The sequence below is a fragment of the Pleuronectes platessa genome, chromosome 11 (assembly GCF_947347685.1).
Source record: "Pleuronectes platessa chromosome 11, fPlePla1.1, whole genome shotgun sequence".
NCBI classification, from domain to species: Eukaryota; Metazoa; Chordata; class Actinopteri; order Pleuronectiformes; family Pleuronectidae; genus Pleuronectes; species Pleuronectes platessa.
The window spans coordinates 22114698-22128162 of record NC_070636.1 but is presented as its reverse complement, the minus strand read 5'-3'; the positions used below and the strand labels follow the sequence as shown (position 1 = coordinate 22128162).

At 38.3% G+C, this 13465-nt stretch overlaps 1 protein-coding gene across 1 annotated transcript in view; it reads right to left on the bottom strand.

The window, feature by feature from the left end:
- sntg2 (syntrophin, gamma 2) overlaps nucleotides 1-13465 on the bottom strand; it is a 68006-nt gene that overhangs the window by 10832 nt on the left and 43709 nt on the right. The window contains exons 10-12 of the mRNA XM_053435022.1: nucleotides 6604-6733; nucleotides 4044-4082; nucleotides 3124-3240 (exon numbers count right to left, since the gene is read on the bottom strand). Coding sequence (XP_053290997.1) covers nucleotides 3124-3240; nucleotides 4044-4082; nucleotides 6604-6733 — 286 coding nt within the window. The remainder of the gene's footprint in view (nucleotides 1-3123; nucleotides 3241-4043; nucleotides 4083-6603; nucleotides 6734-13465) is intronic.

Below are 13465 nucleotides of genomic sequence, written 5' to 3'. Positions count from 1 at the left end.
TTTTATCCAAACCTGAGTAGGTAGAATATTTACATGAAGAAAGTAAGACTTCTGTTTCTCGATGCTACGACAAGCACAGAAATGTACAGACCCAGTTCACTTCTCTTGTAACCACAACACAAGGAGAAAAATTGTAATTTAAAGACCAATCACATATTTAGGACAAACCCTCTTCCATAGTAATGTCCGGTTTTCATGTTATATGTATACAGCGCTTTGTTTGTACTTTGGTCGATGTGGAACCTTCCTTTAGATGTATACTTTGAATGAGGATCTATTCATCATCCTTTATTTTACATCAGGATTAAATTGAGGTAGAGAACTCATTTACAAATTCAGCCGAGCACAGAAAAGAAACATAAACTTGCCAAATATCAAGAGCATTCAATTCAATTTGAACCTGTTGTTTTATTTCATTTTCTAAGGAGATCTTAGGATCAGAACACAAGGTTATTATTCAGTTGCCATTTAAACTGCACACTTTCATGGTTTTCAGGTCTAAACCTCCACCCTGAGCTTCTCTTCATATCCTGTGGGGTCAACAAAACAATTTCCCTGTAATTTAAGAAGCATTTCAGTGATGTTTTAAATTTTTCTAACAAGCAAACAATCCTATGAAAAGTCTGAAACCAACAGTGAACAATAAGATTAACAATAATAATAATAATACACTTAAGTTGTATAGCACCTTTTATACAAGAAATGAAGCTCAAAAAGCTTTACATACAATATAGATACAAATAAAATCGTCATTTATATAAGAGAACAGATTTTAAGTAACATGAGACCAGACAAGATAAAATGCCTTTATTTGTATAAATATCACTGGTCGTACTTTAAAGTCTTGTTTTAATCTGCTCCCGTTTGCCGTATTAAAGTAACTGTTAATAGAAACAACACATCTCCTCTATCCATTTAAAATATTATTGAAACTCTGTATTTCTTAACAGGGCTTTTATTGTGGAACACTGTAAGTTTTACATTACTATAAACTAGTAATTTTTCTCCCTATGCTAAAAACTACAGGAGATTCAGGGGGAAACTTTGAAATGAAAGTAGATGTTAATGACCTTTTCAAAAAGATAAACCAATGGACTTGACCGCCAGGGGAAGTTACAAGGCATCGAGCAGGGTTGTAAATCGGGTCAGATTACTCATCTTGACCCTTTCACACCACTGGCAGACATACGTTTTTTCTCCCATGGAATTGGTGTAGAGGAGTTATTAAAGTGGTGATTCCAATATCCCCAGGTTAAATGAATGGCTGTGATAACAGTTTTCAGCATGCTACAATGAGCAGTGAGCATATCGTTACATGACATACACACTAACTGACTTTGTTTTCCAGGCTGTGTTTTATAAAAGCACTAATACTACCCTAATGTGATGCAGGACACAGTGCAGTTAAATCACCTACTTGCCCACAGCCATTTTTCAACAAAAGCTTGAGGACAGCTCTGGCATTTCACGCCAGCAGCTGCATAATGCCTCCTGAAATTTAAATCCACTCCACTCAATACATATATTATGTTGAAAGCATACCCATTAAAATCATGGCAGATTACTTCTGTCACTAAAACCTCATCCTCAGTATTTGTTGGTCCCAATTTATGACCTACAGTAACAGTCGTCTCTGAAATATTTCCTGCAGCTCTCACCTGCTCTCAGGATAAAGCAATGTTTTCTTCAATCAATCAATCAATCAATCAAATTTTATTTGTATAGCCCATATTCACAAATTACAATTCATCTCATAGGGCTTTAACAGGGTGTGGCATCCTCTGTCCTTAACCCTCAGCAAGAGTAAGGAAAAACTACTAAAAACCCTTTTAACAGGGTAAAAATATGTAGAAACCTCAGAGAGAGCCACATGTGAGGGATCCCTCTCCCAGGACGGACAGAAGTGCAATAGATGCCACGTTTCTGGTTTTGTTAAATCACCAGAAAGGCTCAAAAAGGTTGTTTTCTAATGCCTCAATTTCAGACACACTCTTGACTCCCCATCAGAAAAACCTTCCCATTCTTTGCCTGTGGCATGTTCTGTTCAAGGGAAATATCAGTTACATTTCCTCAAGCATTTAGTTAATAAGTAATGTTGGCGAGGTTTGGTAATGGTTTATAATGAGGAAACAAAATCACACAGGGTAGCTGTGGTTATATTTATAATCTTTCTGAAGAAAGGACCATTTCAGTCTAAGAAGATTTTGGAAACTTATGTACAGACCATTGATAACTGAAATCCCTGTAAAAAATACAGACGTCACCCACAGTGCTGCTGAAGACTCTCCAGCAGTGATGGTTTTCTCTTTGCCGTGGCAAAACCCCCAAGCAGAACCAAAGAGCCCCCACCCCCCCACACGCTTGTTTGATGGTATCATCAAAGCCCAGTTTGAGAGCCTTATCTTAAACAAGGGCACACTCCGGTCTCTGCCATGGGAGCAAACAGCTGCAGTGACCATCTGAAAACGTACACACGACAGAATCTTGGGGGAACATTGATGTAGAGAGGGAATCTCCGATATGTGCTGTGTGATATGAAGTCAGGAGCAGACTGGAGGGAGACAGAACTCAAGACGAAATGCAATGGTCTCCAGCAGGCGTGTAATCCTGAATGACCTGCGTTATGCTTACATACGCAATTTGAATAACACAGCGACAGTATCCTGGCCAGATGAAGCACTTCACTTCCAACGCAAGTGGCTGGTGTCAGTGTCAAATCAAAGTGCAGTGATGGAGTGCTGACTGACAAACAGCTGTAACTCGATGACACCCTCATATATGTGAAGTAAATATAAAGGTATAGACACCATTAGGAAAAAAAGTTCAAAGTGACTTTAGGTGTAAAAACAGCAAGTACATTTTTTTATTGGAGGTTATATATCGGACTTTTCTTGCTTGGCTGAGCGTAGCTCCCTCCTCAGTGACTTGTTCCAGTTCCAGTCTTTGAGCAAATATATGCAAAGCTAGGCTAAGTTACCCACTGGTGTGTAAGTCATGTTGCTCATTGTGAAATTCTTCAGATTTTAGACAAAACCATTTCAAATGAGCTTAACATGAAACTACTTTTCCTTTAATGGTAAACTGAATTGTAAGGGAAACTTGAACAAAACAAAGACTGATTACCGGGGGATTTGTGAAGATATAAAAATAAGGTCCTCTCAGAGCCAGGAACTTGAACACAGCAGTTGGACCAGTAGTGCTGCCCTCTGGGCTTTCACACGCCCAGCCCATGAGAACAACCTGGAAAGATGGAGAGAATGACATACACACACTTCCACCACTCTGTAACACAATGGTAAAATGACATACAATAGAAATCTGTTCCTGTTCACTACTACACAGAGCCAAGCAAAATGTGCTCCGTCAAATCAAATGAAATAAACAGGCTTTACAGTGATGCAGCTTTGAAATTACACATTTAAAATGATCCTCATCAGTACAGTAGTGCTGCAGTCTAAGCTGCACTGCAACAATTCACCGTTGCTCTTCAACAGATTGACTTAGGATGTTTCTCTGCTATTTTTCAGCAGCATATTGTCTCCACCTACTGCTCCATCTACACTCTATATGTGGTGCTATCAACTCCTACCCAGCAAACCTCATCTCTCTTGTGACACAATTATACCTGCGGCTACTTCACTGATGAAGATGTGCTAAAAACTATTTTTCTAATTGCTTAGGTGACTTGAATATTTGCAATAATTTGGCATCGTGCCCCACAGATTGCGTGCAGGGCTTCCAAAAGCTGCAGCTGTATGCAGAGGCCATACAGGGGAGAGGAGTTGCCTGAACAGGCATCTACAAAAACTATGGGGATGCAATTGGAAACGTTCAGTGTGTAAGATCATGGTTATCTTAAGGGGCATGCACTTCATTGGTCACCAGCTAAAGCAGCTCCTGAAGACTTCAACATCCCTAAATTAACGAAAACCTCCAAACTTTAAGAGTGCCAAAGGTTAATGCAACATCTCTATCAGCACATGCAATCAGAAGGTTTTGGCATGTTAGACCTGATAGATCACAATAGGTCTGGGTGAGCATACCTGATCATCTGAAGCACAGTATTTATTGATGATCTTTATCTAGGAAGGAAATGAAGACAAAACGAGAATCGGTAACACAACTTGTTCACGAATCAACGTTTCAGTCATTAGGTTATGGTAGAATCATGATGAAAATGTGTGTACAGAATATGATCCAGCAGGTATATGAGGTACTTATATGTGTAAAAATTGCATTTACTGATTGTCATTATACAATCAGCATTATATCTACCCGAAAGACCAAATAGGCAAAATAGTTTATTTAAGCTGTTTTCAGACATGAATTTAAGAGAATGTTTACACAATTGGGTCAGGACTTTCTCCGGAGGTTAGCTTTCAATATGAAGAACACACCGGAGATTCTCCACTCAGACGTGTGCACATCAACACGGAAATCTCCAGCCCCATTTGCGTTCTCACATACAGCTCAGAGCGTGTCTGAAAGCAGCTTTAGAGACATTTGAATTGCCTTTGTTTTTTTGTTTTTCAAGCAGGAATATTTCACAACTATTTAAATTTCGTGTTGTGGTAGGAGACAAAACAGCAAATCAAACGCGTTCGCTCTTTGCACAAGCAAAAAATGGGCTTTTAATTTAAAACAGTAGACATGCTGCAGCTGTGGCTCAGGGGTTAGATTGGGTCAGCCTCTCACCAGAAGATACGCAGCTAGATCACAGTCTTCCCCATGCCAAAGTGTGTCGAAATTACCGCCTCGAGCAAAAGTACTACACATAGACTCACTGTATGAATGTGTTTGAAAAACTTGTACAGTAAGTAACTCCTCGTATATCATGCTTAGCCCAGATTAGTCTGGTGATAAAAAACAGCCTCTCACACCTAATTAATGACTGCTAAGTAGTCATTTAGCACATGCACTCCTCTCTGCCATTTCCTCCTATTTCACTTTGATTATCACACTGACGATAACGTGCAGTTTTTGGTCAGGATGCAGACGCACTCTCCGCCCGTGCTCGTCGACTGCGCAGCTGCCTTTTTTTAAATGGTGTGATTAATTCATGCCTTCATTGCCTAATTATAGACGTAACTTTTGATTGCTAAATGGCCAATCAGGATGTAATTGTGTTCCTGCTTTAGGAGAGAGCAGAACTTTTGTTTTAATAACTGCAAACCTTTAAATAGACTGTGACACCCCTGGGTTCCCTCGTGTGTTTTTCATGGGGATGACAGTCATCTGGTTTGGCAGAGGATTACTTGATGTCTGTGTGATGTTCCTTAACAAAGAAATACAAATCCAGCTTGTTAAATAACCAAATAAGGCTTGGGTACGAGATGCAATGTGCTTATAAAAGATTAGACAGATACAAAATAATGTCCCAAAACAGTCACATGTTGCTTCTTCAAACGTCAGATAAGCCGATATTAAGATGCAGCCCCACTGGAGGTTACCTTGAGTTTAAAAATAAACATTAACTAAATTTGTCAATAATAAATTTGACCTTTTTTCTAATGTGCTCCCTCTGAGTGATGTACCATTTTTTGTTCCATTAAAAATATATGAAGGTCTAAAAAGTGTACGGAACACAGACACACACACACTTACAGAGAAAAATAATGCAGACCAGTGCTAAACATTTTTGCATTGAATGCACACCCCCTTGTGTGTCAGCATATCTCAGCATGGTGGTCCCTCCTCTGCTCAGTCACCTGAAATCCTCATGCTTAGTCATGAACAAGCTGGAATCTTAGTTGTAGTGTCTGTAAAGGTACATCAGACAGACATCCAATAATCTCTGCCAAACCAGATGACTGTCATCTCCATGAAAACCACACGAGGGAACCCAGGGGTGTCACAGTCTATTTAAAGGCTGTAGGTTATTAAAGCAAAAGTTCTGCTCTCTCCCAAAGCAGGAACACAAGTACATCCTGATTGGCCATTTAGCAATCACACTCCACGTCAATAATTAGGTGATGCAGGCATGAATTAATCACATCCATTTAAAAAAAGGCAGCTGCGCAGTCGACGAGCACGGGCGGAGAGTGCGTCTGCATCCTGACCAAAAAATGCACGGCATCATCAGTGTGATAATCAAAGTGAAATAGGAGGAAATGGCAGAGAGGAGTGCATGTGCTGAATGACTACTTAGCAGTCATTAATTAGGTGTGAGAGGCTGTTTTTTGTCGGCAGCCTGTGACTCAATGAGTGATTGTCAGGAGGGGTCTTTGAGTGACGAGAGAAAACATGCAGCGAATGTGGGCTAAACATATTTATGATATTATATATCTACAATATTTTCTTTATAAACAAAAAGTCTACCAATCGAATGATAAACAATTGTGAATATCTAAACTAAAAGTCTGCCCCCTTGTACTACTTAAAATAACCCTATATATTTAATTAGATGACATGAGCAACCAAATTAAAGATACATTAAATGCCATGCCAAAGAAAGCACTTAAATGTCATATGAGTAGTTCAAGTCTTCATTCATTTAAAAAGATCACAAACCCCATCATCTCTGCTTTACTTTTCACTCTCATTTTCAATCAGGACTCAAGATAAGATCCAACCGAGGCCTCTAACGTTGAGAGATGGACTTACATTTTCTTGTGTCAAATCATTGATATTTGAGGATATTGCTTGGAGCCAGTCGGTACTTTCTGCTGCAGTGCAAAATTGAAGAATATTGGTGCTGGCTCCATCCAAGGCGAATACTTCAAAACAGTTGGACCTGGAGGAACACAGAGGTCAAAATTAGAAGTATACTGCAATCGATTGAAGGTAAAAAAAATCACAAAGTGGAGCTGAAGCAGTCCGTTACTTCTGCTGTACGACTTATATCACTGCATTATATGCAGTAGAGCTTCTTTCATGTGCCTGATGGGCTAGGGGCACCTAATTATAAAAATATCTCCGCAGCCAAGGCTCTGAAGACGCAGTTCTTTAGTTATTATATAGTCTGAGCCATGCTGGTCATATTTGTGGCAATATTTCTCTAATCACATTTATTTTTTGTGCTAAGGCTACAACATTCTATAGATTTCCATGAAATACCTCTGCAAGATAGAAAATGGCTCTAATTAAAAGGGAGCATGGGCAAAAGTACAGATGAATACAAGTTGTGGCTGAAGTCAAAAGCTTAAAAGAATGGTTTGATATTTTATGAAGAGAGAGTTAGATGAGAAGGTCAGTACCACCCACACCTGGTTAGTTTACCTGAGCATTAAGACATTATAAAACATTCAAAGCTCGCTGAGTGCAACACATTATAAAGTGTCTGTTTAATCTGTACAAGAAACAGCCAAAAGAATAACTCTAACTTTATTCCAAGCTATGATGGGACAAGATGAGGGGAGGACCATACTCTTTGTTCTGTGTCTGCTGGGTACTCGTTCACACGTACATGCCCACGGTCCCATTCCTACTAAGATTGGGCTCTGCATCGGGCTGTTGTTATCTGCATGTGTACCTGATCCCACATTCCATTCCATGCCAGTATGTGAATATATTGTACCTGGAGCATGCAGGCAGCTACTCAGCACAATCCTTAATGTTGGGCTGCACCCGGACATCCGCATAGGGGTTCATGCATACCCTAGTGGACATTGGTGGATGAAGACATTAAACGTTGCTAGTGGACAATATGGGACTGGCGGACGTGGACACTATGATAACGCCTTAACGGGTTGCTGGCTACATTTTTGGTGTCAATTTTATCATCTTACATTTTCTCTAGCAAGCAAATAAGTGTATTTCCCGAAATGACTGACAGGATAATTAAAAAAAGTAAATAAAATAAAGTGCATGACATCCCCAGACTGGCTAAGACATGTGGAAATAATTCACCCGACAGTTCAGATTGAGATAATTACACTTCACAAAGAATTTGCAGAAATATATGAGGATTCAATTTTTTTTTAGCAGCGAATATATTTCATCTTGCGTCTTTTTAGTTCATCACCCCCTTGCAGTGCCTGGAGGTTAAACGCACTGCTATACTAACACAATTAAATCTCTGTGTTGATGGGGTGTTGATGAGGTCATCTAAGAGAGATCACACTCATCGGCTGAATGTGATACTTTCTGACATTCAATTTCACTGCGTTTATACGCTGCTGACACTTTTATCCTCTGAGACACTCGTCACTAAACATGCAAGCATCCCTGAGCTTCCCATTTGTGACACTTTAGAGGGAAAATTCTCTTGAAGAAAGATTGCATGAGAAGCAAGGGAGATGTTGTAGAGGTATACGTGAGGTGAAGCCTGATAAAAACAGAGGGACAAGAGACAGGTGCTGAATGCACAGTAAGAAGTGGGAAAATCTACTAAGACAGCCCCCTAAACCAAACAGTATCATCCTAACTTATACACACACAGCACTTCCTGGAGGTTAGGTGGTACAAAATCAGCATTCCTAACAAATCCTCTGGTGAGCATGACTTTCAAACTGTATCTGCAATAAGCTTGTTAAAATCTTATGTCCCACTGGCTGTGTACTAACTCCCTTGCTCTGTAGTCGTGATTATCAATGGGCTTTATTTTGTTTTTTGATTTAACAAGAGTATAAATTCTTGCAGTGTCAATTTGCTTGACTCAAATTAGCTTTATTGTATGATTTGTGCAACCATAAAGAATCCCTAATGTGTGTTCATAATTATTTTCCCGAAATACTTTAAAACTAGAAACTCCAAAATATCTCTTCGAGGGCAATGGAAAAGTGAGCAAAAGATGATGCAGAAATCTTCAGTATATCAGTCGGATCCCTTTCAATTAATGCAGAACCTCTGAGACTGAGCTGTAATGGGGAAATGTGAGAGAGGATGAAAGTGCAATGAGTGAAGAGCTCCAAACCAAGAGATTAATCAAAGGAATGGACGGCCGGCAGATCAATGTCAGCAGAACAGAGCCCTGTCAAGAGGACGTGCTAAAGCCCTTGCACCTCCAATGAGCAGGACTGAAATCCTTCCAGAGCGATGTGATCTACAGAGTGCGATTCTTTTCATACATCTGAACCACTCCCGGCGGCACAAATTATTGTGCCCTGCTTGCTGACTAGGCAGTAATACCTCCTTTGAGACAAAGCAGAGACATATCACCCAGTCGACATCCAGGGTGATACACAAAGGATAAATGGGTGTTTGAGAAGACTCCAGCTGTTTGTTGTGGTGTGAATAGCTACAAGAGGGGAAATGTGCCAAGTCCACCGATTAGTGAGTGAAACAGTAAGGCTCTCATAAAATCAAACAACATATCCGACCCTACTAGTGTCTGGTATGTCTTTACCCGCAACAGCCATTGATTGTTGATTGAATGTTGAAAATGTTATGTAATTGTATTTACATTCAGTAATTATGTATATATAGCCCACTGGCTTAAATAGTTTTTACTGGCAGTGGCCAATCTGGAGTCAATATTTACAGGAGAGGCGGTGGACTAGTGGCAGAAACTTGGACTATGGGCAGTAAAGGTCTTGGGACTAATAAATGCTTCTTAATCATGCACGTCACCTGTTGCAAATGTAACTTATAATAGCATGTTCAACGCTCATTCTCTACATCGGCTCAGAGTTGCAGCTAAAGGAAGACAAATCGCTGCCTGTGATCGTTCTTAAGAAACGCTTCTACATTGCAAGTCACTGGATTCGCTTTTAAGATTTTTGTTCCACTGTAAACATACGCATCCCTTTCTCTTCCGTTGTATTTCTGACAATATAGTTTTACAAGGTGTGTTTTTTGTCTAAGACTAAAACCTTAGAGGACGCAAAAAATTGCATATACTGAAAATGATGGCTAACACTTTATACACAGGACAAACAGGAAAAGACATATTCATTTGCAAGGTTCCTTTCTAATAGATCCCCTTTGACAGCTTAAACAGGCTGACAACACCTCACTGTCAGTGTAAGCAGCTGCTCCCGACACATCAGACTGGCCAGACTGAAAATGTGTGCAAAGGAAAGAAACCATTGATGCCTTATTTTCAGATTCCTTTTTCACTAAAATATGAAAACACAAGAACAATTCCCCAGTGAATTGGATTTAAATTAGGTATCAAGAAAAATGGTGGAGAAAATATTTATGTCACCCCAACTGGTAGTATAGGCAGTACCAGCAAGAATCAATAGAATATCGAAACAACTTTCCAGATGAAATAACAACACGAATCCACATCAACATTAGATGAGAGCATTAAAGTTCACAACATCTTCCGATCAGCACTAGTGGCAGCTCCTCTTGCTTGAGGGAGCCACGAAAACACAGGTTTACCACTGCAGCTTTAAACAAAGGATTATCTCTGGATTGATAGGTGCATTCACCCTGATCCTGTACTATCTCAATACTCAGGTGACTAATATGATTTTCCCATTGTAGCCTCCACCAATAACAAAAGACTACATGTACAAATTGACACAAAGCTGCTCTGACCTCATTTGATCAAGGATTTGGCTCAAACTAACTATGATGAAAACTCATTGACTGAGGATTTGAGATGTCATCACAATGTTAGACTGTTTGTTATGTTTGCAAATTGTTCACCACACAATCTAATATATATATATATATATATATATATATATATATATATTCATTTAATGATTGTTTAAATGGGACTGATGCAGTAAATAAAGAATTCAACAATGAAGGATCATTTTTAAAAGATAGACAGGTTTAAGCCACAACTATTTTCAAATGTGCAATGGACATTCTAATAAATGTTCTAAATGATAATTAGGTAAGTTGCATACTTTGTCTTGACTGGCTCCAAACCAGCTGTCATGTCACTAAATTCTGCTTATATACTAACACAAATCCAATTCTTCAGCTGTGGAAACAGCCTCCTAATGCTCTCAACATATTCCACACAGTGAGGCTAAGATAACACAAAGAATAATACCCAAAAACAAAAAAAACAAAAAAGCACATCGACCCCTTTCTAATTGCAAGTGGATGAGTTTGCCTTTAGCTTGTCTAAATCAATAAATACCTGTGGCTACTGTTGAGGCATTTTACCAGGGAATCAATGCTCTTTCACCCTGAAGACAAATGCTAGATGTTGGTGGGGGGGGGGGGTTTGTGAGATGTTTCTTTATTCAATAGAACACATCTTTAATTTACTTCATTCGTAGAAGAAAAATGAAGAAAACATTTATCATTTATTGATCATAAATCATTTCTAATTTTGACAAACACTGAGTCTGACCAAGTTCCTCTAATTTTATAAAGTTCAGGATTCAAAGATGTTTACCTCTGTTCCCGTCCACATTGACCTGCTCTGTATTTGTACATTCTGACATTTTCGGTGTGTATTATTATAATATTCATTTTAACACAGAGAAATTAATGCAATGTTTCCTTCATATATTGTCATGTTAATGACTGATGACTCCAAAGAAAGATCCCAGTGTTACCAGGTGGGACACCTTGGCATATCATACCAGAGGCTTAAAATGATGGCATTTTGGGGAAATTATTTTTTAAAGGAGTCGAATCGAAGAACAATATGAGCACATCAAAAATCGATTAATTGTTTATAAGTAAATACTTTAAAAAACACATAGCAAATGTTTAGAAGAACAAGTTTTGGCTATGAAAATATTATGTGACAAAAGATGCATGAAAGACCAGCATGATCCATAGATACCATCACAACGTGAACACAGAAGAAGGATCAATAGCTTAACACTGCCACTAAAAGATAGAATTATTGTGCATTAGGGGAATTTTTGCATTATTGATAAGTCATTATACAGAGGGCAAAATTATAATACAAATGCAGATTGCACTCTAGCTGTAAACATATACGTATTTAGAAATATATTTTCAAATGTACCTTATTCATTCCACTATGTATTTTTTAAAAGGCATGCATTATCCCTGTTGGCCAAGTAATTCATATTTTCTCTTTTTAGTTATTGTTAGAGTTAACTTAGGTTAACATCAACTGCAGTGGGAATACTAAGATCTAATGACCCACAGTAATGAATTCTATTCGAAGTGTAAGAAATATTTTAATAATTTACTTGCAAAAGTCTAGCCTTCAAAACATTTTATTTGTAAAAGTAGCCAACAGAATCATAAGCAACAAAAGGTAAGGCACAATCATGTAGAATTGCAATAGTCAGTGTTATATTATTACTATTGTAACACGGCATCGTATTTTAGACCCTGCGTTGGATGTAAAATCTGTAAAGTAACTGTAAAATTAATGTAGTCAGGTAACACATTTTTCTCTGAAATGTAGGGAAGTAAAAATAAATGAAAAATGTCAAATTAAAGTAAAATATATAAGTATATTAGGTACTTTGTCGTCTTCTGTGCAGAAATATTACAGCTTTGAATTCTGTAGAAAATATGATATAGTTATTATAACAATTATTATCATAATTCCCACCAATCGGTATGATACAGCTTATGCTTGGAGTTATCTCTTCTCTATCCTCCTAGGTATCTAGGTGATCAATGTTCGGGTGTAACTACAGGTTAAATTTCAGCAGCCATGGAAAGAAAAAAGCTTGAGGCTGAGTATCTGTGACTCAACAAACACACAAAGCTATTGGAGCTATTGTGCCGTAACTGACCTCTATGGATTCATTCTCTAAAGGAGTGGAGTATTTTTATAACATTTTCTTATATTTGGCAGCTGCCCGGGTCTTGTTATTGGACATAAGGTATCCAGGTTTAATAAACATCTTTAATGAACAGTGCACAGTAGAATTTCCATTATTTATTTATAATCATGTACATGCAATTTCTAAATTATGCAGCTGTACACGCCTAAAGAGGAAGACGTTTCTTCTCCAACAACAACTCGAGTGCAAGAAACAAATAATTTCCAATTTGAAGAAATGCATTTTTTTTTTAAATGATTCAATACACATCATGTTGACATAACAGTAACTAAACAGGCATTAAGAGTTAAGGCAAAAGCACTGAAACACCTCGAACTACGTTAACCTTAACTTTAGTATTGGTATTTGTTAAAACCAAACCATTGTGTTAAAAGTCAGATCAAGGTAATTTCAAACCTACCTGGTTTGGTCCTAGACTTTCAGACTTTTCAGGTGGAGGTTTTTCGGACCAGATCAAAATTTAGTCCGAAACATCAAAGGTGGTCTTGGTCCACATTAGAATAGTTTGGATTTTCGGATCAATTGCAGGAGGTGGCGACATTAACCAATAGAAGAAGACAAATCAGCAGTTTGCAGCTTTGCTTGTAGTCTTTACCTTTGACAGTATAAAGTTTGAACGAGGAGGACGTTCATTTTGCTGGTAGTAATAGAATAAGGACAATACAGTGGCAATGAAATCGTCAAAGTTAACCAGTTCATTCACTTTCTCCTTCAAATGCAAAGACTACTTTTTTTCCTATGCACTTTGTTCAAAAAGTTGGTGAACACAATAACGGAACGGAATTTCAAGTGTGTACAGACACAGCCTACGTAGATGATGACAACAGGACGTA